Raw genomic sequence first — 26,578 nt, 5'->3', positions numbered from 1 at the left:
CTATTGGTATATACACTCCAATGATCAGATCTTAGCAGCCCATGTGAGTCACCTAACACATGTGGGAACTTTCATTTGGCAACTAGCATGAAATATCTCATAAAATTACAAAAATATGAGTAATCATTCCTGACTTATTTACATGAAAACAAAATTACATATCCTTTATATCTAATCCATACACCAACGACCAAAAACACCTACAAACACTTTCATTCTTCAATTTTCTTCATCTAATTGATCTCTCTCAAGTTCTATCTTCAAGTTCTAAGTGTTCTTCATATATTTTACAAGTTCTAGTTACATAAAATCAAGAATACTTTCAAGTTTGCTAGCTCACTTCCAATCTTGTAAGGTGATCATCCAACCTCAAGAAATCTTTGTTTCTTACAGTAGGTTATCATTCTAATACAAGGTAATAATCATATTCAAACTTTGGTTCAATTTCTATAACTATAACAATCTTATTTCAAGTGATGATCTTACTTGAACTTGTTTTCGTGTCATGATTCTGCTTCAAGAACTTCGAGCCATCCAAGGATCCGTTGAAGCTAGATCCATTTTTCACTTTTCCAGTAGGTTTATCCAAGGAACTTAAGGTAGTAATGATGTTCATAACATCATTCGATTCATACATATAAAGCTATCTTATTCAAAGGTTTAAACTTGTAATCACTAGAACATAGTTTAGTTAATTCTAAACTTGTTCGCAAACAAAAGTTAATCCTTCTAACTTGACTTTTAAAATCAACTAAACACATGTTCTATATCTATATGATATACTAACTTAATGATTTAAAACCTGGAAACACGAAAAACACCGTAAAACCGGATTTACGCCGTCGTAGTAACACCGCGGGCTGTTTTGGGTTAGTTAATTAAAAACTATGATAAACTTTGATTTAAAAGTTGTTATTCTGAGAAAATGATTTTTATTATGAACATGAAACTATATCCAAAAATTATGGTTAAACTCAAAGTGGAAGTATGTTTTCTAAAATGGTCATCTAGACGTCGTTCTTTCGACTGAAATGACTACCTTTACAAAAACGACTTGTAACTTATTTTTCCGACTATAAACCTATACTTTTTATGTTTAGATTCATAAAATAGAGTTCAATATGAAACCATAGCAATTTGATTCACTCAAAACGGATTTAAAATGAAGAAGTTATGGGTAAAACAAGATTGGATAATTTTTCTCATTTTAGCTACGTGAAAATTGGTAACAAATCTATTCCAACCATAACTTAATCAACTTGTATTGTATATTATGTAATCTTGAGATACCATAGACACGTATACAATGTTTCGACCTATCATGTTGACACATCTATATATATTTCGGAACAACCATAGACACTCTATATGTGAATGTTGGAGTTAGCTATACAGGGTTGAGGTTGATTCCAAAATATATATAGTTTGAGTTGTGATCAATACTGAGATACGTATACACTGGGTCGTGGATTGATTCAAGATAATATTTATCGATTTATTTCTGTACATCTAACTGTGGACAACTAGTTGTAGGTTACTAACGAGGACAGCTGACTTAATAAACTTAAAACATCAAAATATATTAAAAGTGTTGTAAATATATTTTGAACATACTTTGATATATATGTATATATTGTTATAGGTTCGTGAATCAACCAGTGGCCAAGTCTTACTTCCCGACGAAGTAAAAATCTGTGAAAGTGAGTTATAGTCCCACTTTTAAAATCTAATATTTTTGGGATGAGAATACATGCAGGTTTTATAAATGATTTACAAAATAGACACAAGTACGTGAAACTACATTCTATGGTTGAATTATCGAAATCGAATATGCCCCTTTTTATTAAGTCTGGTAATCTAAGAATTAGGGAACAGACACCCTAATTGACGCGAATCCTAAAGATAGATCTATTGGGCCTAACAAACCCCATCCAAAGTACCGGATGCTTTAGTACTTCGAAATTTATATCATATCCGAAGGGTGTCCCGGAATGATGGGGATATTCTTATATATATGCATCTTGTTAATGTCGGTTACCAGGTGTTCACCATATGAATGATTTTTATCTCTATGTATGGGATGTGTATTGAAATATGAAATCTTGTGGTCTATTGTTACGATTTGATATATATAGGTTAAACCTATAACTCACCAACATTTTTGTTGACATTTAAAGCATGTTTATTCTCAGATGAATACTAAGAGCTTCCGCTGTTGCATACTAAAATAAGGACAAGATTTGGAGTCCATGTTTGTATGATATTGTGCAAAAACTGCATTCAAGAAACTGATTTCGATGTAACATATTTGTATTGTAAACCATTATGTAATGGTCGTGTGTAAACAGGATATTTTAGATTATCATTATTTGATAATCTACGTAAAGCTTTTTAAACCTTTATTTATGAAATAAAGGTTATGGTTTGTTTTAAAAATGAATGCAGTCTTTGAAAAACGTCTCATATAGAGGTCAAAACCTCGCAACGAAATCAATTAATATGGAACGTTTTTAATCAATAAGAACGGGACATTTCATTGTAGTTGATCAAATAAGTCATCGATTCTCGGTAGTGGGTAGCGGTTCTTGATGGTAAGTTTGTTCAACTCTCGGTAGTCGATACACAACCTGAATGTACCATCTTTCTTCTTGACAAACAAAACAGGAGCTCCCCACGGTGATGTGCTTGTTCGAATGAAACCACGCTCTAAAAGTTCTTGTAATTGGCTTTGCAGTTCTTTCATCTCGCTGGGTGCTAGTCTGTAAGGAGCACTAGCTATTGGTGCAGCTCCTGGTACAAGATCTATTTGAAATTCAACGGATCGATGTGGGGGTAATCCCGGTAATTCTTTCGAAAATACATCAGGAAATTCTTTTGCGACGGGAACATCATTGATGCTCTTTTCTTCAGTTTGTACTTTCTCGACGTGTGCTAGAACAGCATAGCAACCTTTTCTTATTAGTTTTTGTGCCTTCAAATTACTAATAAGATGTAGCTTCGTGTTGCCCTTTTCTCCGTACACCATTAAGGGTTTTCCTTTTTCTCGTATAATTCAAATTGCATTTTTGTAACAAACGATCTCTGCTTTCACTTCTTTCAACCAGTCCATACCGATTATCACATCAAAACTCCCTAACTCTACTGGTATCAAATCAATCTTAAATGTTTCGCTAACCAGTTTAATTTCTCGATTCCGACATATATTATCTGCTAAAATTAATTTACCATTTGCTAATTCGAGTAAAAATTTACTATCCAAAGGCGTCAATGGACAACTTAATTTAGCACAAAAATCTCTACTCATATAGCTTCTATCCGCACCCGAATCAAATAAAACGTAAGCGGATTTATTGTCAATAAGAAACGTACCCGTAACAAGCTCCGGGTCTTCCTGTGCCTCTGCCGCATTAATATTGAAAACTCTTCCGCGGCCTTGTCCATTTGTGTTCTCCTGGTTCGGGCAATTTCTAATAATGTGGCCCGGTTTTCCACATTTATAACAAACTACATTGACACTACTTGCTCCGCCACTACTTGCTCCGCCATTACTCGTTTCGGCACCATTTGTTCCTTTCGTTCTATTAACCCCTGGTCCATAGACCTCACACTTCGCCGTGCTATGACCATTTCTTTTACACTTGTTGCAAAATTTGGTGCAGAACCCCGAGTGATACTTTTCACACCTTTGGCATAGCTGCTTCTGATTGTTGTTGTTGTTGCGGTTATTATTGTTGTTGGGATGATTGTTGTAGTTGCTGTTGTTGTTGTTGTTGTTGTTGTTGTTCGGCCATTCGTTGTAGTTGCGATTGATGTTGCGATTGTTGGGATAATTGTTGCGATTATTGTTGTAATTGCTGTTGTTGTTGTATTGGTGATTCTTATCACCGTTTTCCTCCCACTTTCTTTTGACTTGCTTCACATTGGCCTCTTCAGCAGTCTGTTCTTTAATTCTTTCTTCAATCTGGTTCACTAGTTTGTGAGCCATTCTACATGCCTGTTGTATGGAGGCGGGCTCGTGTGAACTTATATCTTCTTGGATTCTTTCCGGTAATCCTTTCACAAACGCGTCAATCTTCTCTTCCTCATCTTCGAATGATCCCGGACACAATAGGCACAATTCTGTGAATCGTCTTTCGTACGTGGTAATATCAAATCCTTGGGTTCATAACCATCTAAGTTCTGTCTTGAGCTTATTGACCTCGGTACTGGGACGGTACTTCTCGTTCATCAAGTGCTTGAATGCTGACCACGGTAGTGCGTACGCATCGTCTTGTCCCACTTGCTCTAGATAGGTATTCCACCATGTTAACGCGGAACCTGTGAAGGTATGCGTAGCGTAATTTATTTTGTCCTCTTCAGTACACTTACTTATGGCAAACACCGATTCGACCTTCTCGGTCCACCGTTTCAATCCGATCGGTCCTTCGGTTCCATCAAATTCCAAAGGTTTGCAGGCAGTGAATTCTTTGTAGGTGCATCCTACACGATTTCCTGTACTGCTAGATCCAAGGTTATTGTTGGTATGTAGCACAGCCTGTACTGCGGCTATGTTTGAAGCTAGAAAAGTACGGAATTCCTCTTCATTCATATTCACGGTGTGTCGAGTAGTCGGTGCCATTTCCTTCAAAATAGTCAAATGGAACAAGTTAATCATACAGAATATTAAGAGTAGTTAATAGTATTTCGTAGCATAATATGAACTCATTTATAAAAGCTTTTTCTTCATATTAGCATTTTATAAGTTTAAATTCGGGTAGTACCTACCCGTTAAGTTTATACTTAGTAGCTAATATACAATTCAACTACTACAATTCTATATGAAAAACTGATTATAATAATATTTCACGTTCAAACTTTTACACAATATTTTACAAACTTACAATACCGCTTATTTTACATATAGCATGAAATATAGCACACAATAAATTTGATACAAGATGGTTGTGAAGATAATTCTAGCTAGTACACAAGTCGTTCAGTAAAGGCAATAAAGACACGTAATTCATACGTCCAGAAACAAGTCATGCATTCTGGTTTTACCAGGATTACTTCCCATCCTTGGTCTTGTGGAACATAACTATTATGGCCGTTGATAAGACAGCGTGTTGTAACGTCGTCAAAGGGACGAGGGTTACGTAATGTCCAACAGTCCCGTAACAATCTAAAAACCTCATTTCTTACCCCAATTACCGACTCCGTCACTTGTGGGAACGTTTTGTTTAATAGTTGTAGCCCGATGTTCTTGTTCTCACTTTGGTGAGAAGCGAACATTACTAATCCGTAAGAATAACATGCTTCTTTATGTTGCATGTTAGCCTCTTTTTTCTAAATCACGAAGTCCAATATTCGGATATATTGAGTCAAAATAATTTCTTAACCCATTGCGTAAAATAGCATTTGGGTTCCCAGCAATATATGCGTCAAAGTAAACACATCGTAACTTATGGATTTCCCAATGTGATATCCTCCATCTTTCGAACGAAAGCCTTTTATAAACCAAGGCATTCTTGGAACGTTCTTCGAATGTCTTACAAACTGATCTCGCCTTAAATAGTTGTGCCGAAGAATTCTGACCGACTCTAGACAAGATTTCATCAATCATGTCTCCGGGTAGGTCTCTTAAAATATTGGGTTGTCTATCCATTTTGTGTTTTTATACTGTAAAATAGACAAGAGTTAGATTCATAAAAAAAATACTTATTAATACAAGCAATTTTTACATATATCATAAAGCATAAGCACACTATATTACATATATTACACCACACGAATACAACTATCTTATTCCGACTCGCTTGTTTCTTCTTCTTCGGTTTTGGTTCGTTTTGCCAAGTTTCTAGGGATATATGATGTTCCCCTTATACGAGCCGTCGTTTTCCACATTGGTTTAGAAAAACCTGGTAGTTTAGAGGTTCCCGGGTCATTGTTACAACTTAAGGACTTTGGGGGTTGACGATACATATAAAGTTCATCGGGGTTGGAATTAGATTTCTCTATTTTTATGCCCTTTCCCTTATTAGTTTCTTTTGCCTTTTTAAATTCAGTTGGGGTAATTTCTATAACATCATCGGAATTCTCGTCGGAATCCGATTCATCGGAGAATTGGTAATCCTCCCAATATTTTGCTTCCTTGGCGGAAACACCATTGACCATAATTAACCTTGGTCGGTTGGTTGAGGATTTTATTTTACTTAACCGTTTTATTATTTCCCCCACCGGTTCTATTTCTTCATCCAGTTCCGATTCTTCTTCCGGTTCCGATTCTTCTTCCGGTTCCGACTCTTCTTCCGGTTCCTCTTCGGGAACTTGTGAATCAGTCCACGAATCATTCCAATTTACATTTGACTCTTCATTATTATTAGGTAAGTCAATGGGACTTGTTCTAGAGGTAGACATCTATCACATAATATCAAACGCGTTAAGAGATTAATATATCACATAATATTCACATGTTAAAAATATATAGTTTCCAACAAAATTTGTTAAGCAATCATTTTTCAAGTAAACACGGTCGAAGTCCAGACTCACTAATGCATCCTAACAAACTCGATAAGACACACTAATGCAAAATTCTGGTTCTCTAAGACCAACGCTCGGATACCAACTGAAATGTCCCGTTCTTATTGATTAAAAACGTTCCATATTAATTGATTTCGTTGCGAGGTTTTGACCTCTATATGAGACGTTTTTCAAAGACTGCATTCATTTTAAAACAAACCATAACCTTTATTTCATCAATAAAGGTTTAAAAAGCTTTACGTAGATTATCAAATAATGATAATCTAAAATATCCTGTTTACACACGACCATTACATAATGGTTTACAATACAAATATGTTACAACAAAATAAGTTTCTTGAATGCAGTTTTTACACAATATCATACAAGCATGGACTCCAAATCTCGTCCTTATTTAAGTATGCGATAGCGGAAGCTCTTAATAATCACCTGAGAATAAACATGCTTAAAACGTCAACAAAAATGTTGGTGAGTTATAGGTTTAACCTATGTATATCAAATCATAATAATAGACCACAAGATTTCATATTTCAATACATATCCCATACATAGAGATAAAAATCATTCATATGGTGAACACCTGGTAACCGACATTAACAAGATGCATATATAAGAATATCCCCATCATTTCGGGACACCCTTCGGATATGATATAAATTTCGAAGTACTAAAGAATCCGGTACTTTGGATGGGGTTTGTTAGGCCCAATAGATCTATCTTTAGGATTCGCGTCAATTAGGGTGTCTGTTCCCTAATTCTTGGATTACCAGACTTAATAAAAAGGGGAATATTTGATTTTGATAATTCAACCATAGAATGTAGTTTCACGTACTTGTGTCTATTTTTTAAATCATTTATAAAACCTGCATGTATTCTCATCCCAAAAATATTAGATTTTAAAAGTGAGACTATAACTCACTTTCACAGATTTTTACTTCGTCGGGAAGTAAGACTTGGCCACTGGTTGATTCACGAACCTATAACAATATATACATATATATCAAAGTATGTTCAAAATATATTTACAACACTTTTAATATATTTTGATGTTTTAAGTTTATTAAGTCAGCTGTCCTCGTTAGTAACCTACAACTAGTTGTCCATAGTTAGATGTACAGAAATAAATCGATAAATATTATCTTGAATCAATCCACGACCCAGTGTATATGTATCTCAGTATTGATCACAACTCAAACTATATATATTTTGGAATCAACCTCAACACTGTATAGCTAACTCCAACATTCACATATAGAGTGTCTATGGTTGTTCCGAAATATATATAGATGTGTCGACATGATAGGTCGAAACATTGTATACGTGTCTATGGTATCTCAAGATTACATAATATACAATACAAGTTGATTAAGTTATGGTTGGAATAGATTTGTTACCAATTTTCACGTAGCTAAAATGAGAAAAATTATCCAATCTTGTTTTACCCATAACTTCTTCATTTTAAATCCGTTTTGAGTGAATCAAATTGCTATGGTTTTATATTGAACTCTATTTTATGAATCTAAACAGAAAAAGTATAGGTTTATAGTCGGAAAAATAAGTTACAAGTCGTTTTTGTAAAGGTAGTCATTTCAGTCGAAAGAACGACGTCTAGATGACCATTTTAGAAAACATACTTCCACTTTGAGTTTAACCATAATTTTTGGATATAGTTTCATGTTCATAATAAAAATCATTTTCTCAGAATAACAACTTTTAAATCAAAGTTTATCATAGTTTTTAATTAACTAACCCAAAACAGCCCGCGGTGTTACTACGACGGCGTAAATCCGGTTTTACGGTGTTTTTCGTGTTTCCAGGTTTTAAATCATTAAGTTAGCATATCATATAGATATAGAACATGTGTTTAGTTGATTTTAAAAGTTAAGTTAGAAGGATTAACTTTTGTTTGCGAACAAGTTTAGAATTAACTAAACTATGTTCTAGTGATTACAAGTTTAAACCTTCGAATAAGATAGCTTTATATGTATGAATCGAATGATGTTATGAACATCATTACTACCTTAAGTTCCTTGGACAAACCTACTGGAAAATAGAAAATGGATCTAGCTTCAACGGATCCTTGGATGGCTCGAAGTTCTTGAAGCAGAATCATGACACGAAAACAAGTTCAAGTAAGATCATCACTTGAAATAAGATTGTTATAGTTATAGAAATTGAACCAAAGTTTGAATATGATTATTACCTTGTATTAGAATGATAACCTACTATAAGAAACAAAGATTTCTTGAGGTTGGATGATCACCTTACAAGATTGGAAGTGAGCTAGCAAACTTGAAAGTATTCTTGATTTTATGTAACTAGAACTTGTAGAATTTATGAAGAACACTTAGAACTTGAAGATAGAACTTGAGAGAGATCAATTAGATGAAGAAAATTGAAGAATTAAAGTGTTTGTAGGTGTTTTTGGTCGTTGGTGTATGGATTAGATATAAAGGATATGTAATTTTGTTTTCATGTAAATAAGTCATGAATGATTACTCATATTTTTGTAATTTTATGAGATATTTCATGCTAGTTGCCAAATGATGGTTCCCACATGTGTTAGGTGACTCACATGGGCTGCTAAGAGCTGATCATTGGAGTGTATATACCAATACTACATACATCTAAAAGCTGTGTATTGTACGAGTACGAATACGGGTGCATACGAGTAGAATTGTTGATGAAACTGAATGAGGATGTAATTGTAAGCATTTTTGTTAAGTAGAAGTATTTTGATAAGTGTATTGAAGTCTTTCAAAAGTGTATAAATACATATTAAAACACTACATGTATATACATTTTAACTGAGTCGTTAAGTCATCGTTAGTCGTTACATGTAAGTGTTGTTTTGAAACCTTTAGGTTAACGATCTTGTTAAATGTTGTTAACCCAATGTTTATAATATCAAATAAGATTTTAAATTATTATATTATCATGATATTATCATGTATGAATATCTCTTAATATGATATATATACATTAAATGTCTTTACAACGATAATCGTTACATATATGTCTCGTTTAAAAATCATTAAGTTAGTAGTCTTGTTTTTACATATGTAGTTCATTGTTAATATACTTAATGATATGTTTACTTATCATAGTATCATGTTAACTATATATATATCCATATATATGTCATCATATAGTTTTTACAAGTTTTAACGTTCGTGAATTACCGGTCAACTTGGGTGGTCAATTGTCTATATGAAACATATTTCAATTAATCAAGTCTTAACAAGTTTGATTGCTTAACATGTTGGAAACATTTAATCATGTAAATATCAATCTCAATTAATATATATAAACATGGAAAAGTTCGGGTCACTACACATAGGATGTCTGTACTTGTGGGGACAACTGCATCAGAGAGCGTGCTCTCCTCTTTTCTCTTTGGTAGCTATTTGCAGGAACACCTCAATTCGGTTTGGCACCACTATTTGTTTAAACAAATAGAATGTTGTGTTCCCTAGGCATTGACAAAGTATAGCACATGTCTGCACATGCATTAAACTTCTGCATTCCCACATGGTCTTGTAAGGTCACTTGTCAGCCGCTGAATAAACGTGGTCAAAGTTGTAAAAAGGTTCGTTTATAAAGTTTGTACGCGTAATATGTGTTTTCCTAGTTTTTGACTTGATAAAGATATATAATATAATATGTAATTTAATAATGTTTAATAATGTTTTAATAAACGTGACACTGATGTTGTTTGTCTCAGACGCACGCACCCTGATGTTGTTTTATGTTTAATAATGTTTTAATAAACGTAACACTTGTTTAAGATGTCTGTAATATTAATGTGGATTTTAATATTATATAATGTGGTCCGAATAGCGGTTGCGGGTGTCGGTCCCAAGTTTGTTTTCACCTGCACGGACGGTACACGAGTGCTGGTCTCGACACCCTACAAAGGTATTGGTACTAGTACCTTTTTGGTGGGTATCGGCCGGTTTAGTCCCGTGATGCGCATTCTGGAGTGCGTTTTTTGACCGTTCATTGTTGTGTCTCTAGTTTCTTCGTTATAATTCCGTTTTCTTCCTTATAACTTTGTTTTATTCGATTCTTGTGCCATTAAATTCTCTTTTCTGAGATATACAAAATGACCGATAAAAAGGAATTTTTAAGTCAAATTTATATTTTTCTCGTTTAAAATGGAACATATAACGTAGGTAAAACTGTGACATTTTACGAGTTATCAGACAGAAATAAGAAATAAATTACCAAGTCTAGCAAGACCAAACACTCCTTCCAGAGTGCCTTTTTCCGAAGCTCCCAGTAAACCACCCTCGAAATACCATTTTCCAAGACCTTTGTGGCTTTTACTCCCAATGTGCCTCGAGAATATCTTCCAAATTCAAATCTGCAATTTACAAGTATATAATTATTAAGTTAAAATACTATGTTAACTTTTATTAAATAATTAACTAAATATTAATATAAACAACAACTAATTAATTAATACCTGAAATGCCCAAACGAATTCAGGAATGATGTATTTAACTTTAACAGTTAGTTTCAGAGCACGCTTTGAAAATAGGGTCTTTTAACCCTTGGTACCTATAATCCCAGACACGAGAACTCCGCATATATTGTACTATATCATCAAAATCATTGATGAAATGTAGAAACGCGTTGTCAATCTTGTAATGTGGTTGTTTACCCTTCATTTTTATCTCTACAATGATAATAATAGCTAGCTGGACACGATCATCATCATTAGTTTCTAGCCCCCGCGTGTTCTCCAATCGAACCTTGATATGTTCGTACGTCAAGGTGTGTTCGCCAACATTTTCCTCGAAATACCGTTATCAAACCAAAGATCATCGCGTCCGTCTTGGATTTCGACCCTATATGGTCGTCTCTTCTTCTTCTTCTTCTGAATCATAAGATTTACGTAGCCCGAGTCGTTCTCTATACACAGAACATTTAACCATGGCCCAAAACTTGCCTGCTCGAATCATTCCCATTGTGTCGGGGTTAACTGGGCACCTATGAACTTAATCAAGTGTAAGCTCAGCCGATTTATAATCCTGAAAACAAACAACGACGACCATCAAAAAACAGTTTTAAAGAAATACCACCAGCACGCATCACACCACCCGCACCACGCACGTTGCAGAATGCTTTGTGAGTGGTGTGTGCAGGTTGCTTTTAGATGGTTGATACGTTAACGACCCAAAAATGAGTTTTTCGTGTGCAGGTTGCTAAGTATAAAAACATTAAATACAATTTAACATTTGATAATTTAAACGCACACCAAGTGTTCGACGAAATAGACGCAATAAATAACGAATCTGACCAATGTAATATATATTTTACCTGTTTCTTTGACATTGTAGGTGATGTGTCAATGTCTAGTTTCTTGATTAAACACTTATATAAATCGGATTTGACGGATTTTCCGTCGTTCAACAATTTTAAAGACGATTGTGAATTTTTTGATGTTTGATCCTGTGTATGATTGTTGGTCCCTTGATAAACAACAGGAGTATTGTAGGGGGGGTAAATACAATGTCTTTGAATTAACTTTCCAATTAATCACAGTTTAGTATTGAAGCATGTAATTTAAATAGAGTCAAAGGTAATTTTTCAACTGTTATTCTTTATTGATTAAATCACAAAGAATTACAACTATCCTTGGCGGAATGATAGTTGGTTGATACAGATTTACCTAAGTATAGCTATGAGGATAAACTTAAAGGTATTACACGTTTTGGACTCTAATTTATAAAACCCACACCACTAGTTGTTACAATAGTGGATACAACAATTTATAGTAGTCCTTTTATCCGTGCAATTGTTCCATTGTCCACTGGTACATAGGATGTCTGTACTTGTGGGGACAACTGCATCAGAGAGCGTGCTTTCCTCTTTTCTCTTTGGTAGCTATTTGCAGGAACACCCCAATTCAGTTTGGCACCACTATTTGTTTAAACAAATAGAATGTTGTGTTCCCTAGGCATTGACAAAGTATAGCACATGTCTGCACATGCATTAAACTTCTGCATTCCCACGTGGTTTTGTAAGGTCACTTGTCAGCCGCTGACGCGTGTCCTTTCCTGTTCAACTTTGTCTTTGACTTCTGTTGAATAGTACAATTGATGTAGACCACTCAGGAAACTACTATGCTTGTAATGGAGCATAGCTGTCTTGTGTAGTAAGCTGCATTTCAGCTATGCTGGTTCTTCATTGCTGAGTCACTTGATATTATTGAATTGTTGAGTATACATCATGTGCTGATTGAAGAACACTGACTACCTTGTGCTGGTAGACTAAGCATCAAATTAAACACTCGACACAGCAATATCTGCTGTCTATACATAAATAAACTTGTGCTGGCTGCACATAACATTTTAGTGCAAATAAATTACAGCTTTGTCATAATTAAATCCTTAATTATTTTGGGGACTCAACAATTATGTTGGTAAATTGGGGTATAATCACGATCGTAAGTTGAAGTTTATCGACAACCTAGTGATTAACAAGCAAAAAATTGATTAAATGATATATTTCTAAAAAATCACCTTGGGTGTGTGCTTACACGGTTATTGATTCGTGTGAAAGGTTAAATTTGGAATGAACGGCCTTATTATAAATGTTGCAGGTTATTTAGTGCGTATCTACTATCAACGTGCTTGTTAGCCTAAGTGCTCGGTGTCTACACATCACACACGAGCATACACACATGATGCGTAGTGCGCGTAAATATGGAACATATGTTACAATTTTTATTTATTAAAGCATATTGTTAAACACTGTTAGACACTTCCGAAAATGAGGTATGTTTGACCAATCTATATAGTCATATAAAGCTCTAAAATGATAATGTCATCATTAATTTAATTACCCTTTAATTTTAATAATAATGATGTCATAATTACATATTAAGTTAATTATAAAAATAATACGAAATTTTTTATAAAGGAAATACTAATCTCTCATAAATTGTAATTTTAATTTTCTAAAAACATTTAAAAGACATTTATTATTACTAATTATTATTAGTATTATTAAAAATATAAATACTCAATATTGAGCGAACTTTATTATTATGATTTACTTTTAATATAATAATTATAATAATTATATTATTAATATTTAAATATGTATTCTTTTTACGAAATTAATTACGTTACATATGTATGCGAAAATACATGTCTCTATATATTTGTAAAAACAACAACAAGTTTCTTAGTCAAACGGGTCATTAAAATAAATGAATTTAGCATTTACATTCACTTAATAACTAAAATATATTATTAAATTATTTCGTTTAAACAAACTCGTAATTTTACGGGTCATTTCACTAGTTTCCCACTAAATGCCAATCTGAATTCAATAACGTTTGGGCTTTGGTCCAAAGTCCAAACATATAATCTTTCCAAGCCCAACATCTCTGCAACACAAACAAAGCATCAAACATACTCAAGAAACTCGCCTCCTTCCCACAGCTGATTGTCGCCGGAAACATGGAAGACATCGAGGATTTGTTGGTCGGCGGTGGCTCTGCTCCACCCGGTTTCCGACTACCCATCACTGCCGCCGTAGGAATAAACCCAACTAAAAACAAAAAGAAAACTACTAATAATAATAAATCATCATTGCTTCAAAACTTATCCACAAATCAAGTCCCTGGCACTCAGGTTTATAAATTATTAATTATATATATATATACAGATACAGATGTATGGAGCTGGTATTGTATGCAGTGTTCTTTCTCTGATTTTTGTGGTATTTGTAAATTTTGCAGACAATATTTCTCAAGACATTTGGGTGTTCACATAATCAGGTTCAATTTCTAACTTCCTTTTGATTTTATTATTATATTTTATTATATTATTTTTTTTATTTATTTTACAGAAAAGAGTAATATTTATATCTACAGTGTTTTTTTAGTAAAGCCTTGTACTTTATAAATTTTAAGCTTATATAACGTATATATTCTCACAAAAAAATGTTTAGTCCCAATTAATCGGCGATCAAATCCGAATTCTGCAACACTGCATTAGGTATCTATTTATGCTCATTAATCTTATAAGTGGGAGGGTGTAATTGTTTTTTTATTTGTATAGATATATACAGATTCTATAGCTATTCGGGCTGAAAAATTATGCTTACATGTGTGTATGTGTGTGTATATATTTATACGTATATACACATATGTATTTGAGTTGAGTACTTGAGTTTGGTTATTTAATAGACATTATATTATATGCTTTTAAGTTACACGAGTCGATTTTGAATCTTTTTGAGCCTTTATTGGGCCTGCATCATGAATAGTTATGGAGCTAATTTGCAGTCCTATTTTGTGTTGGCAGAGTGACAGTGAGTACATGGCTGGCCAACTTTCAGCATTTGGTTATGCGATCACCGACAATTCAGAAGGAGCAGATCTTTGGCTGATTAATACGTGAGTTTTATCTTTTCTACATTACTTATTGTACGTCATTTGCTTCTTCAAAAGTAAAAAAAATCATGTGAAAAATTAGATGAATTCAACTAAAAACTTCACTTTTGTTGATGCCTATTTCAACCAAGATACAGTCCTTTTCTGTTTCACCGTCAAGCCTGTTTCGTTGTTTACATGAAACACATTGTGAAAAATCATATATATACTTTTTATGTCATCAAAATGCAAACTTGAAATTAGGGTGATCACTTCTTTATCGATTACTGTCACAAAATACAGATGTACAGTAAAGTCCCCGAGCCAATCAGCCATGGACACATTGATATCAAAATGTAAAAGTGCAAAAAAGCCGCTTGTGGTAGCGGGGTGTGTACCTCAAGGAAGTCGAGATATTAAAGAACTTGAAGGTGTTAGTATAGTTGGAGTTCAGCAAATTGATCGAGTTGTAGAGGTTGTCGAGGAGACCCTTAAAGGTCACGAGGTCCGATTATTGACCCGCAAAACTCTCCCAGCACTTGATCTTCCTAAGGTACTGTTCTTATCTATTTGTTGAATCATAGTTGCTACAATATCATTTGTAGAGCTGGCCAGGGCTAGGTAACAGGTCAAAAGTTGTATTTTTTTTTTGGTACAGGTCAAACACGCCGGTTTAGGTACATAGAACAACGCATTCTGAAAATCATATGTATACTTTTTATATAATCAAACCGTGTGTCAACTATGATAAATAAATATGTCTCATTTCAATAAAATTTCTAGTTTATACGTACTTTTATGATATCCTGCTTTTTCTATGCTAGTATGTATTCACTTGACCTGTTGGAGATGAACCATAGCCCAATTTGAAGTAATTGAGTTAAGATGTAACTTTTATTCATCTTGAATGAATAGAATGACATCTGTTTAAGTAATCAGATAATGTTTGAATCTATATACTTCGTATTCTTTTATTACTTGGTTAATGTTCTTAATTTCAACAGGTAAGGAAGAACAAGTTTGTTGAAATACTTCCTATAAATGTTGGTTGTTTGGGGGCTTGCACTTATTGCAAGACTAAACATGCTCGGGGTCATCTCGGAAGTTATACGGTTGATAGCCTTGTAAGTATTTATCAGTTTTAACTTTGTTTCTTCTTCAGTTGATATCAGGGTGTTTGTAGTTGAATCAAAAAAGCGATTACCATGTAACAGATTCTTAAACGTTTGGAAACATCCGATTATTTTTGGAATTAATAGATAAAATGAGTAAAAGACATTCTTGTGAAAAAAATTGAGATTCGTTATGTGAAGTGGGTGTAAAATTCTCTCAATTAGGTTATAAGAAGGGTAAGTAATTTTATTTATCCTTGAATATTCAGTATTATGGCAGCTATTGATTATTAGACTTGATATAATCAATGAGATACGAAACATATTCTATTTATTCAAACGTAAACTTTTTTATAAGTGTGACTTCAATCCGTAACAGTTAGATTATCTTATCTTATAATCAATTAATAAAAATCCAAATATCCCATAAATAAAGTAATAATATATCATAAGAATCCTGAAAATTGCAGGTGGGGCGTGTTAAAAGTGTCGTGGATGATGGAGTCAAAGAGATTTGGCTGAGCAGTGAAGACACCGGGGCATATGGTACTTTTGTGAAGCTTCCGTTTGTCACTAATTCTGTTTAAACCTTATTAACACGTAAATAAATTCTAATTTAGTGTTGGTGTAAACTGATTTGAAGGTCGTGATATCGGAGTAAATCTTCCGATTTTGTTAAACGCAATTGTAGAAGCACTCCCATCAGATGGGAGCACGATGCTACGCATTGGGATGACTAACCCTCCGTATATTCTCGAGCATCTGAAAGAGATAGCTGAAATTTTGCGTCACCCGTGTGTTTATTCTTTTCTTCACGTACCCATTCAATCCGGAAGTGATGCTATTTTAGCTGTAAGTGAGAATTTTGACCCAATCTCTAATGGGTCAAATGGGCAAAACAGAAAATTTGTGATAAAAAAGTAACTAGTCAAATAGGTTGAAAATCACAAACAGTGTAGCTTTTTAAAGCACGCAATCTAGAAAATCGTTATATTACCAAATTTAGATTATTATCGTAGTATTATATATTTATATATCTTGTACGTTTTCTTTAATATGATATTTCTCAATTCGGGTGACAGGCAATGAATCGAGAATACACGGTAGGCGAGTTCCGAAAAGTAGTGGATACATTGACTGAATTGGTTCCCGGGATGCAGATTGCAACTGATATTATTTGTGGATTTCCTGGTTCGCATATCCATTCTTTTTATCTTGAGTCCTTTATCTTTTTTTTTTTTAAATACTTTACACGGATATACACAATATTAATAAGTATCTTTAATACTTTAATTACTAGCCAAATATGAAAATACCTTCATTAGTTGAGAATACTGTATGTGTTTATAGTAATAGAAGCCTTTTAATTTAAACCAACTTAGGGTTAATCTGTTTTAAAGATATTCTTGCCTTATATTGTCGAAGATGGAGAATATTACGAGTATTTTTCTTCCTCGTATCATGCATAACCGTCTTTGAATATGTCTTTGTTTCAAAGGTTTCATAGAAGTAAAGTTTTGATTGGGTATTACAGGTGAAACGGATGAAGATTTTGCTGAAACCGTTAATCTAATAAAGCAGTACAAGTTTTCTCAAGTTCATATTTCACAATTTTATCCTCGACCAGGTATACCCTTCTTATTTTCTTGAAAGATGCTCCGTACATTTGTACAAACTGTCTGTTTGTATATTTGGGAAGTCTTGGGGGCAGTTTTACCTATAGTAACTTTCAGGGGGATAAATTGTTGTTTTGTTACAAGTTAAGGGGTATTATAATGATTCGAGGCAATTTGACAAGGGATAAAGAAATCAAATCTCTCGAGATTGTGTAGGTTCTGCAAGTCGCTATTATGTACACATTACTCATGAATACCTCATGTCTTTCTTCGGTGACCTCTTTTTCTAACAAACTGAACTTAGAATCAGAGGTAGCAATTTTGACCTATTTACATAATATGTGGTGCGATTTGGGTTGTATAGTTTTATAACCAGTAGTTCAAACAGTGTAAACATGAAAAGTTTAAGCTAAAAATGAAACAGTCAATTGGGTTGAACCGGTTGAAAGTGACCTAAAGTGCATTCAAATGCTTAAAGCATCTGAAGAACTATATATCTCAACATTATTCTTATGTAGTATGTAAAATATCTTATAAAGTTTAGTAGAAAAGGAACAAGATAGCACAGTGGTAGGGCCAGGCCTGAGTTCCTTGCAAGAGGTCTCACGTTCGAATCTTGCCTGGGACGAATATTTTGTATTTTTGTGGTGGCCAACGAAGGGTTGGAAAAAGCCAAGGAATACTCCTGTTGGGCTGCGAGTAGAGTATGGGTCGGATTACTCGCCTTCCCGGGTTGCCCGAACAAGAAAACCTTCTACCTTTTTAGAAAAGGAACAAACTATCGTTGGCAGTTAGTTTTTTATATAATCATCTCAACACCTATCATCAAGGTGGCTTAGTGGTTGGCGTCCTGATATCTTCTTTCACAAGAGGTCTCATATTCCAACTTTAGCTGCATTTTTATGGAAAAGCTAAAACACTAAAGTTCATACCAAATCTTATGTCATATAATGTTCATATAATTAGATAATATTGCAAAAAATTATGTGGTAACATCTAGTAACATGAACCATCTATCAGATTCTAAATCTGTTTGTCTATATGATCTATCCTAAATGAAGGGACCCCGGCTGCTAGGATGAAGAAGGTGGCAAGTAACGTAGTGAAGAAACGGAGTCGGGAATTGACTTCGGTCTTTGAATCGTTTACGCCTTATGATGGCATGGAAGGAAACATCGAGAGGATATGGATTACCGACATTGCAACCGATGAGATACACATGGTAATGCTATACTTGATTCTTCAACTGGGTGTTTGAATATGGCTAATGATATTTCCACTCATTGTTTTGATAAATCCACTCATATCATGCCGTAACTACTTGTACTATGTGCATAAATAGTTGTGCATGATGATTGGATCTATCCAAATAGTGAGTGCAAATATCATTAGCCTTTGCATATTGGCGCTAGAACTGAATATTGATTGTTTATGACTTAAAGAGTGTCAGTAAATGACTTTTTATATTAAATCTACACAATCTGTTTTATATAAGTTGCTACTGCACTTTTTATACGAGCATGGTTAACTAAAATTAGATTTTTTTTTTTTTTTTTTTTTTTTTTTTTTTTTAATACATTGAAAAATAACTAACTTTTCAATTTGACCTGCCTTGCGATAATCAACTACTGTACTTCCTAATTTTGGAACGTAAATTAGTTAGTTGGTTGTTTCAAATGGGACAAATTGATAAGTTAGTTGTCATTCTATGTAATAAACTCATTATATTATCTATTGGTCCCTCATTTTAAGTTAGTTTGAGAGACTTCATCGCTTAATAACTGCTGATGTCACCATCTCTAGGTTGGGCATACGAAGGGATATGTGCAGGTTCTGGTTGTTGGACCTGAAACTTTGCTCGGATCTTCAGCAATTGTAAAGATAACTTCAGTTGGACGGTGGTCAGTTTTCGGGGACATTGTTGAGATTCTTGGTCAAAGTAACGAGGTCAAAAGTCAAAGTGACAAAAAGGATCCTCCGAGTAAGAAAGAAACTTGCTCACCCTGCATCAACGAACAAGGTACGTGTGCATGTTCATCAGCAAAACCAGAACCTTGTGCATGTGAATCTGATGCTTGCAATATCACTGCAAATAACTCGTACCCACAACCTCAAAGTAATCAAAACGCTCAAGATACTCCGAGTTTGTTACTAAGGAGGAAACTGTCACCAGCTACGGCGGAAATGGAAGACGCTGGTGATCAGAAACTTGTGTCGACAAATGTGTGTGATCACGAATGGGGTCTTCTTGATATGGCTCTTTTAGGTGGGGTTTTTTTGAGCTTATTGACCATAGTAGCTTTACTTTTGTACGTTCGTTCTTGAATGCGTTTTGTTAGGTTGTGATTTTGATTTACTCACCAAACTGTGATTTACTTTGTAATGAAGTTGGTAGCTAGTAATGGTTTATATATTGGTACTAATGAATGTACAAGTAAAATGATGTGAAGACAACAGTTATCAAACAATTTAACTACCATTTTGATTTTTATTCCTAGATGATGGAATTTTACGATCCCTATTTTTGTTCTTATTCGAGTGCTAAACCATCCTATTGTGGATTCCATGTAATCTGAGTTGGGTTGTTCATTGGTTAAGTTTTCGATTTCCTCGGTTATTCGGTTTGTTTGTTTGGTTTTGAAGGCAATACCGAAACCGAACTTAGAACCCGTTCCTAGATGATGGAATTTTACGATCCCTATTTTTGTTCTTATTCGAGTGCTAAACCATCCTATTGTGGATTCCATGTAATCTGAGTTGGGTTGTTCATTGGTTAAGTTTTCGATTTCCTCGGTTATTCGGTTTGTTTGTTTGTTTGGTTTTGAAGGCAATACCGAAACTGAACTTAGAACCCGTTTGGTTTCGGTTAAAATCGAAAAACCTGAAAAATCACAATATACCAAAACAATCATAACAAATCGATTTTAAATTCCACTTTCAATTTTAAATTGGTTTTTCGCTATTTATAATTTACTATATTATTAGTTGAATTCGATATTAGGTTAAACCGAATCAAAAATTTAAAACATAAAACCTAACCGAAAACTAAATATAAACAGTTTTTTTTTTTTTTTCTTCCAATTTTCATTTGGTTCAGTTTTCGAGTTAATCGGTTTGAAACCAAATACTGACATCCCTAAATCTAAATCCCATACATTATACTATCAAAAATAGTACATTTTCATATACTCCCAAATTGTTCAAAGATTATTTGTATTCTCAGCAAACAGAATTTCAAGAACACAAGCACCCAATCCCAATTATGTCTTTACACATGATAAATCAAAAAAATAATATTGCTTTTGGTATTTTCAAAGTATTACTGTTCCCCTATTGGGTATCCCCCAAATTGTTCTATTGTAATCAGATTACATCTTCCCTCTCCTTTTCTATTATATTCTAAAAACTTACATAATGTTACATACTTATCAAGACCAAATCTGCATATATGCAAAACAAGAATCTTGAAAGTATTAACCCTGATTGTGTTTTTAATGAATCTAGTTAGAAGAAATCAAATGAAACCACCTTATATGAACAGCCACAGACCACAGTAACCAGCCATGCTACATGATCTTCTTCTACAGTTAGTCGAATCGATACCACAATCATCATCGCTTAAACATCTGTGATCATCATATGTATCAGGGACATGGCAAACACTCTCGATATGTTGACGACTATCATGTCCTGAGTTCAATAAATTCGCCGGGCAGACTTGCATCGACATCGCACTTGTTTGTTTCTTTTGTGTAGCAATCTGTAATAGTTAATGTACCATCAATAAAAGGAGCCAAAATGAGCAGTTCGTTAAAGGGTGAAATTTGGTGTAGGTCAAAACGGGTCACTTTTTGGCGAGTAATCGGTCAAACTTTGTCAAAACTTGGACAAAACTCAGGTTACTCGGAAATTAGGTCAAAACTCGGGATTACTTGAAAAAACGATCAAATTGGTCAAATTCGGCCAAAGTCAAACTTGGTCAACATCCGAGTACACCCCGAGTTGCTGAGTACTCCCTAAAAAGTCCCGACCGAGTACTTCCGAGTAGCGATTTTTGCAACCATGTGAATAAGTTGTTGATTTCTCTGTAAAAAGTTTATTTTTATAAGAAGATAAACATTTGGCATTAGTAAATCTAATTTTCTGAAGAAAACAACATAATAGGTTGCATGAATCAGTACAATTTGCTAAATTTCAACACTTTTGACCCATTTCGTTATTAATTAGTTCTTAAAATTTGTTGATTTTGACACATTTGAGGTTAAACATAACCTGAATCAACACATTTATATGCAGAAAGATCAAAAGCCACATCTACATATCATGAAAATAGATCTGAAAAAAGTCACCTTGATGGAGGTCCAGTTGCGGGGGATGTACGTATCAGGAAGCCTTTCATGCCAGTCGCTTATAACAGGAAGCGGGTGACCTTCGGTTGTAAATATGTAGTTGTGACCGATTAAAGGTGAATCGTCAAACAGAAGATATAGATACTTGCACCTATTCACGATATAAAAAGATCAGAAATTTATAAACAATTTATCAAATATTAAAACAAACTCAAGTAACAACAAACTAGAAGAGTGTTTTGATTTCTTTAACAATACGCAAATTATAAAGCTCCGGTTGGATTCATAAAATACTGCATTTTTATTTTTTATTTTTTATTTTTTTGGTATCAAAGGAGTATATGACATTCTATATAACACACACTCAAGGGAAAGATACAGTTTGACTTTAATGGTCAACTGTCATAACCAACAATCCTTTTATATTATCAAAAAAAGATAAAAATAAATAAGGTGTACTTATTTACATAGCAATAGCACAAGAAGATGATATAAGTTGAAACTTTTAAAAACAATGCAAACTTGGCTTTGAATTCAAAAAGTATGTTTGACCTCAAAGTCAAACATTTCTTTAGACATCTTACGTACGTTTCAGCCAAGAAGAAACTATGTTGGTGATCTTCTAGTTGCATGGTGGTTACGTCTCTAATGCTTGCAAATCCACCTTCAACTTTTGTGTGTAAATTAAGCGAATTTACTATCGCCTCACCAACTTCCATGTACCACGGGTCTAGTACAAACAGAAAGAGAGAAACACTTTATTATTATTGACAAAAATTTCATAAATTATGGTTAAAAAATTAACTTTCTTGGTCTTAAAAAATATTAATAAGAAGCAAGAAGTGAAACAATAGCAGCAAACCTTTAGTAGCTTGATACAAGTAATATGTCGATTCAGCCAACTCTGGACGTAAAGGATAATATTTTTCCGTAGGGTGCACCGTCTGATGATCCAATAGATATCTAAATAAATACATTTTAAATTCACTATCATGTTTCATCCAACAAAGTTTTGTATAATAAAAGCAATGAACTTTTTTGTTGTAACACAAGTTTGAAGCTTCATACCTCTCTGGTAGTACTCCAAATTTTTTCCAGACGTGAAAAAATTCACGATGCGTTAAATTAGCAGCTGCAAGATCGCCAACAAGAACCTAATAACATCCAAAATTATTCAAAAATACCAATGTAATAGACGATTTTCAAGTATAAATTACCTGTACACCGGGCCAAAATGCTTGAAGACTTGTAAGTTGCCAGTAAGTTGCTCGTCCTGTCCTCATATCAGCTTCATGATACCTACGGTAAACATAAAAACCCTAGTTTCAACATTGAAAAAATGAAAAACCTGACACTTTTTTAAAAATTTTTATTGAAAAAGGACTTCAGGATACATAATTAGTATAACGAAAGTAATATAAAGCTGATTACCATGAACCATATCTGAAATATTTCTGCACAGCAAGATATGCTGACTGAAACATCCTCCAATATTCTTCTTTTCCGAAAAGAATGTGAGCTTTGATTAGATACTCGTAGAAAGAATCAACGCCTATTACACATTATCATTCGGTATCAGAATATAATCGAGAATTGCTTAAAAGCACTCGTTATGAACACGAAAAGCTTACCAGCACCGATGCCGGAAGAGTGTTCGATCCATTCTCCAGTTGCTACATCGAGTGTAGTTCCTACAAGGTTCAGAGAACTTCGCATGGCCCACAATTTACGAAGAGCATGCAACGCAACATGTTCAAACCTTGCATCACCAGTTAATCGCGATAAGGCTCCCATTTCAAGAATGAGCGACCCTGTAATCGTTTATAAAACTTAACCTACTTAGTTGCAATAGGGGCACTAAATGAGCGATAAGACCAGATGTGTCGCTTTGGGTTATGAGTTATCCGTAACGGGTCAAATGGCTCCCAAATCTTTAGCTAAAAGGTAAAGTGGTAAACAGGTCAAACAAGTCGAACATGTTAAGGTCAACCTTGGTGCATTTTTATTTTTTAATTTTAATGTTAAATTGTTGAATCAAGAAGGATGATCTCTTACCACAACCAGAAGTGCTTGTTTCGGTTGTTTCATTCTCCATAACGCCATACTGCCCAAATAATTTCGCATTTGATGAGGTGTCAAAAATCCTTATTACAAACAAAACCACACAACCTTAATTACACTATCATGTTCTAATATCGTTAACTTTGCTTAAGAGACTGATCTACTAAAACATCCTGCAATTACATTTTACAGCAGAACACAATGGAAATAGATTATAGATTATATGTAGCGAAAAAATAAGAATATATTTACCTTCAAGTTAATCCATGCATACGGCAGCCCAGTGGGTGTATCGAAAGCCGGTAAAAAACGCTGCCCTAAATCTCGAGCCAAATCAAGAAGCTGATTATTGTACGTTCCTTCGATGAACCTGTTTGTAGAATCAGTTGCAAGAATATGAGCAGAAACAAGTCCTCCAAGAAGTCTTATGTTGCACTACAATAACAATTAATCTGATTACATTTACAAACAATTCAAATTCAAATTGTTTACATTCAATATCACTCTGTTATGAGCCGTCAATAGACCTTTTAGAGACTTATCCCGCAAAACATTATTGACCCAACAAATGTGTTAGAAATTAATATCATTCTAAACTAAAGTACAAGTTTTCCAATCACAAAGGAAGTAACATAATGGACCGAAACACAACATTTAAGTAGATATAATATAATATACCTCAAAAAGATTAATTCTTGCATCAACATCAAATGTTAGATTTTCTGAAAGCCATATAACCGCCCTTTCGAATTCTGTGTTGTTACCCAGTATTACAAGACTGCATGAAATAAAAGACACATCAAAAGGTTTACTAATAGCATTTATAACAAGAACATAAGATTATAAACCACAGGTCAAAATGGGGTAGTTCGTTTTGTAAGGAGAAATAGGCCGGGCCGAGAAGAGTTGACCCACAAACGGTTTACGTGTATCTTTCATCAGTGCTTTACACAAATCACTGAACTGTTTTATACTATGAATTGATGACAAAAAGTATATTACTATTACATATATAGTATTGTAAGTACTATTTTAGAAACCAACTGCAATCGAAGAGGTTGTATAGACATGTTGACAACTTCGACCAGTTTGACCCATTCAAATTGTCGACCCGTATCCTTTTTAAGTTCTCTTTTCTGTTCTCTCCACTTGACCCGTAGCCCATTCAGAGGTACGAGAGTTAAAGTATCACCACTAGTCCTAATATTATCAGATATTACGAAAAATTTAGTACCTGGACAACGATTCAACAAGTGTAAGTGCCGAGCCACTGTACTCTTGCGGTAAATTTTCGAGCTAAAATATAAAAAAGAAAGGTTAGTGGCTACATAAGAAATCATCAATCGATTCTAGCTTAAGATGTTACAACCTTCAAATTCCCAAGCTCGCTAAGAGAATCGGTGAAACTTTTAGTCATAGGTTTTAATTCGTCATGCTGCAAAACCATAAATCAATTAGTATTCGTATACTTCTTTAAAAGATATGGTTTATAAGTGAAGTTGGTTATAGATGGTTTGGTACTTACAGGAAACGCATACGTCATGTAGTTGTCATATGCATGATAAAACCTATAAAATACGAAATTTATTACCACGATTCGATTAATATTTCAACCTGAATTTACTTCTGTATTTTCAATTTCAAATGCTATATTACATGAAAAAGTCATAGAAACCATTTTAAAGCCAAAAACAGTTGTTGCATTGTTATTACTTTACAGAATATACAACATTTGTCTCTTAACTATTTTCATCCTAAACAAATCTCCTGTAAATCAAGGTAACCTAAAGATTTGAATGTGGGGCTTTTTTTTTTTCTAAAAACCTAACAAATATTTCCCATACAAGCAAATCATACCAACTAAAATAGATTTATAGACCAATTTTTTGTATCACTTTCTCATGCTAAAATACCTCATTTTTGCAAACCCTACATCTTCCTCAATTTCCTATTTATTCCTTTACAACAAATTATGTAATAGTACTTAGTACTACTCTATTAAATCAAACTATTACATTGAATATAATTACCCAAATTGGTAACCTAAATAGTTGAATCTACACCATACTGTGACTAGAAACACAACAATATTATAACTCAAAGTACACCTAATCAGTCCTTACAAAAATCAACCATTTATAACACCAACTAAACAACTTAAAGACTTAAACTTTTAATGACCCATTTCAAATTAAGAAGAAAATCAAAAAGTCAAAGTTGACTTACATCTTGCGGACCTTATCACTCATGCGCTTTCTTTTAGCTGATAAACCTGAATCAAGTTCCGACATGGATGAAATAAAGATTGATGGGGATATTAGAAGAAACAAAACTATGAAGGGTTTCAGATAATTTAGTATGTAAGGATTCATTTTTTGGTAGTGATTTCAAGTGACCAACAGGGCGATGATACATTTACATACTCATCTTTTGTTTTGATTTGATTTGATTTATTGTACAAATTGAGGTGGCAAAGGTTGAGTTTTATTTACCAATAGTAGATGGACACGTGTCATGAGTATGTGGTCC

At 33.9% G+C, this 26,578-nt stretch overlaps 2 protein-coding genes across 2 annotated transcripts; one reads left to right on the top strand and one right to left on the bottom strand.

Annotated features, from left to right (window-relative positions):
* Positions 1–13,925: 13,925 nt before the first annotated feature.
* LOC139872134 (uncharacterized) lies at positions 13,926–20,110 on the top strand. The gene is made up of 11 exons (XM_071859954.1): positions 13,926–14,168; positions 14,276–14,314; positions 14,844–14,935; positions 15,215–15,464; positions 15,916–16,035; positions 16,494–16,569; positions 16,667–16,875; positions 17,106–17,214; positions 17,558–17,650; positions 18,701–18,861; positions 19,443–20,110. Exons 1-11 carry the CDS (start codon positions 13,995–13,997, stop codon positions 19,962–19,964), a joined length of 1,845 nt encoding a protein of 614 aa, XP_071716055.1. The 5' UTR covers positions 13,926–13,994; the 3' UTR covers positions 19,965–20,110.
* Positions 20,111–20,917: 807 nt separating this feature from the next.
* On the bottom strand, positions 20,918–26,444 carry LOC139872147 (alpha-mannosidase I MNS5). Its single transcript, XM_071859971.1, has 15 exons — positions 26,276–26,444; positions 25,575–25,617; positions 25,419–25,484; positions 25,284–25,345; positions 24,728–24,827; positions 24,302–24,484; positions 24,044–24,092; positions 23,620–23,799; positions 23,420–23,540; positions 23,206–23,287; positions 23,057–23,142; positions 22,851–22,951; positions 22,577–22,718; positions 21,989–22,139; positions 20,918–21,399 (listed from the first exon to the last, which is right to left on the bottom strand). The coding sequence occupies exons 1-15, from the start codon at positions 26,419–26,421 to the stop codon at positions 21,169–21,171; spliced, it is 1,743 nt and encodes a 580-aa protein (XP_071716072.1). The 5' UTR covers positions 26,422–26,444; the 3' UTR covers positions 20,918–21,168.
* Between the last annotated feature and the right edge of the window lie 134 nt (positions 26,445–26,578).

The sequence above is a fragment of the Rutidosis leptorrhynchoides genome, chromosome 10, assembly GCF_046630445.1.
Source record: "Rutidosis leptorrhynchoides isolate AG116_Rl617_1_P2 chromosome 10, CSIRO_AGI_Rlap_v1, whole genome shotgun sequence".
NCBI classification, from domain to species: Eukaryota; Viridiplantae; Streptophyta; class Magnoliopsida; order Asterales; family Asteraceae; genus Rutidosis; species Rutidosis leptorrhynchoides.
This window is presented reverse-complemented; position numbering and strand designations above follow the sequence as displayed.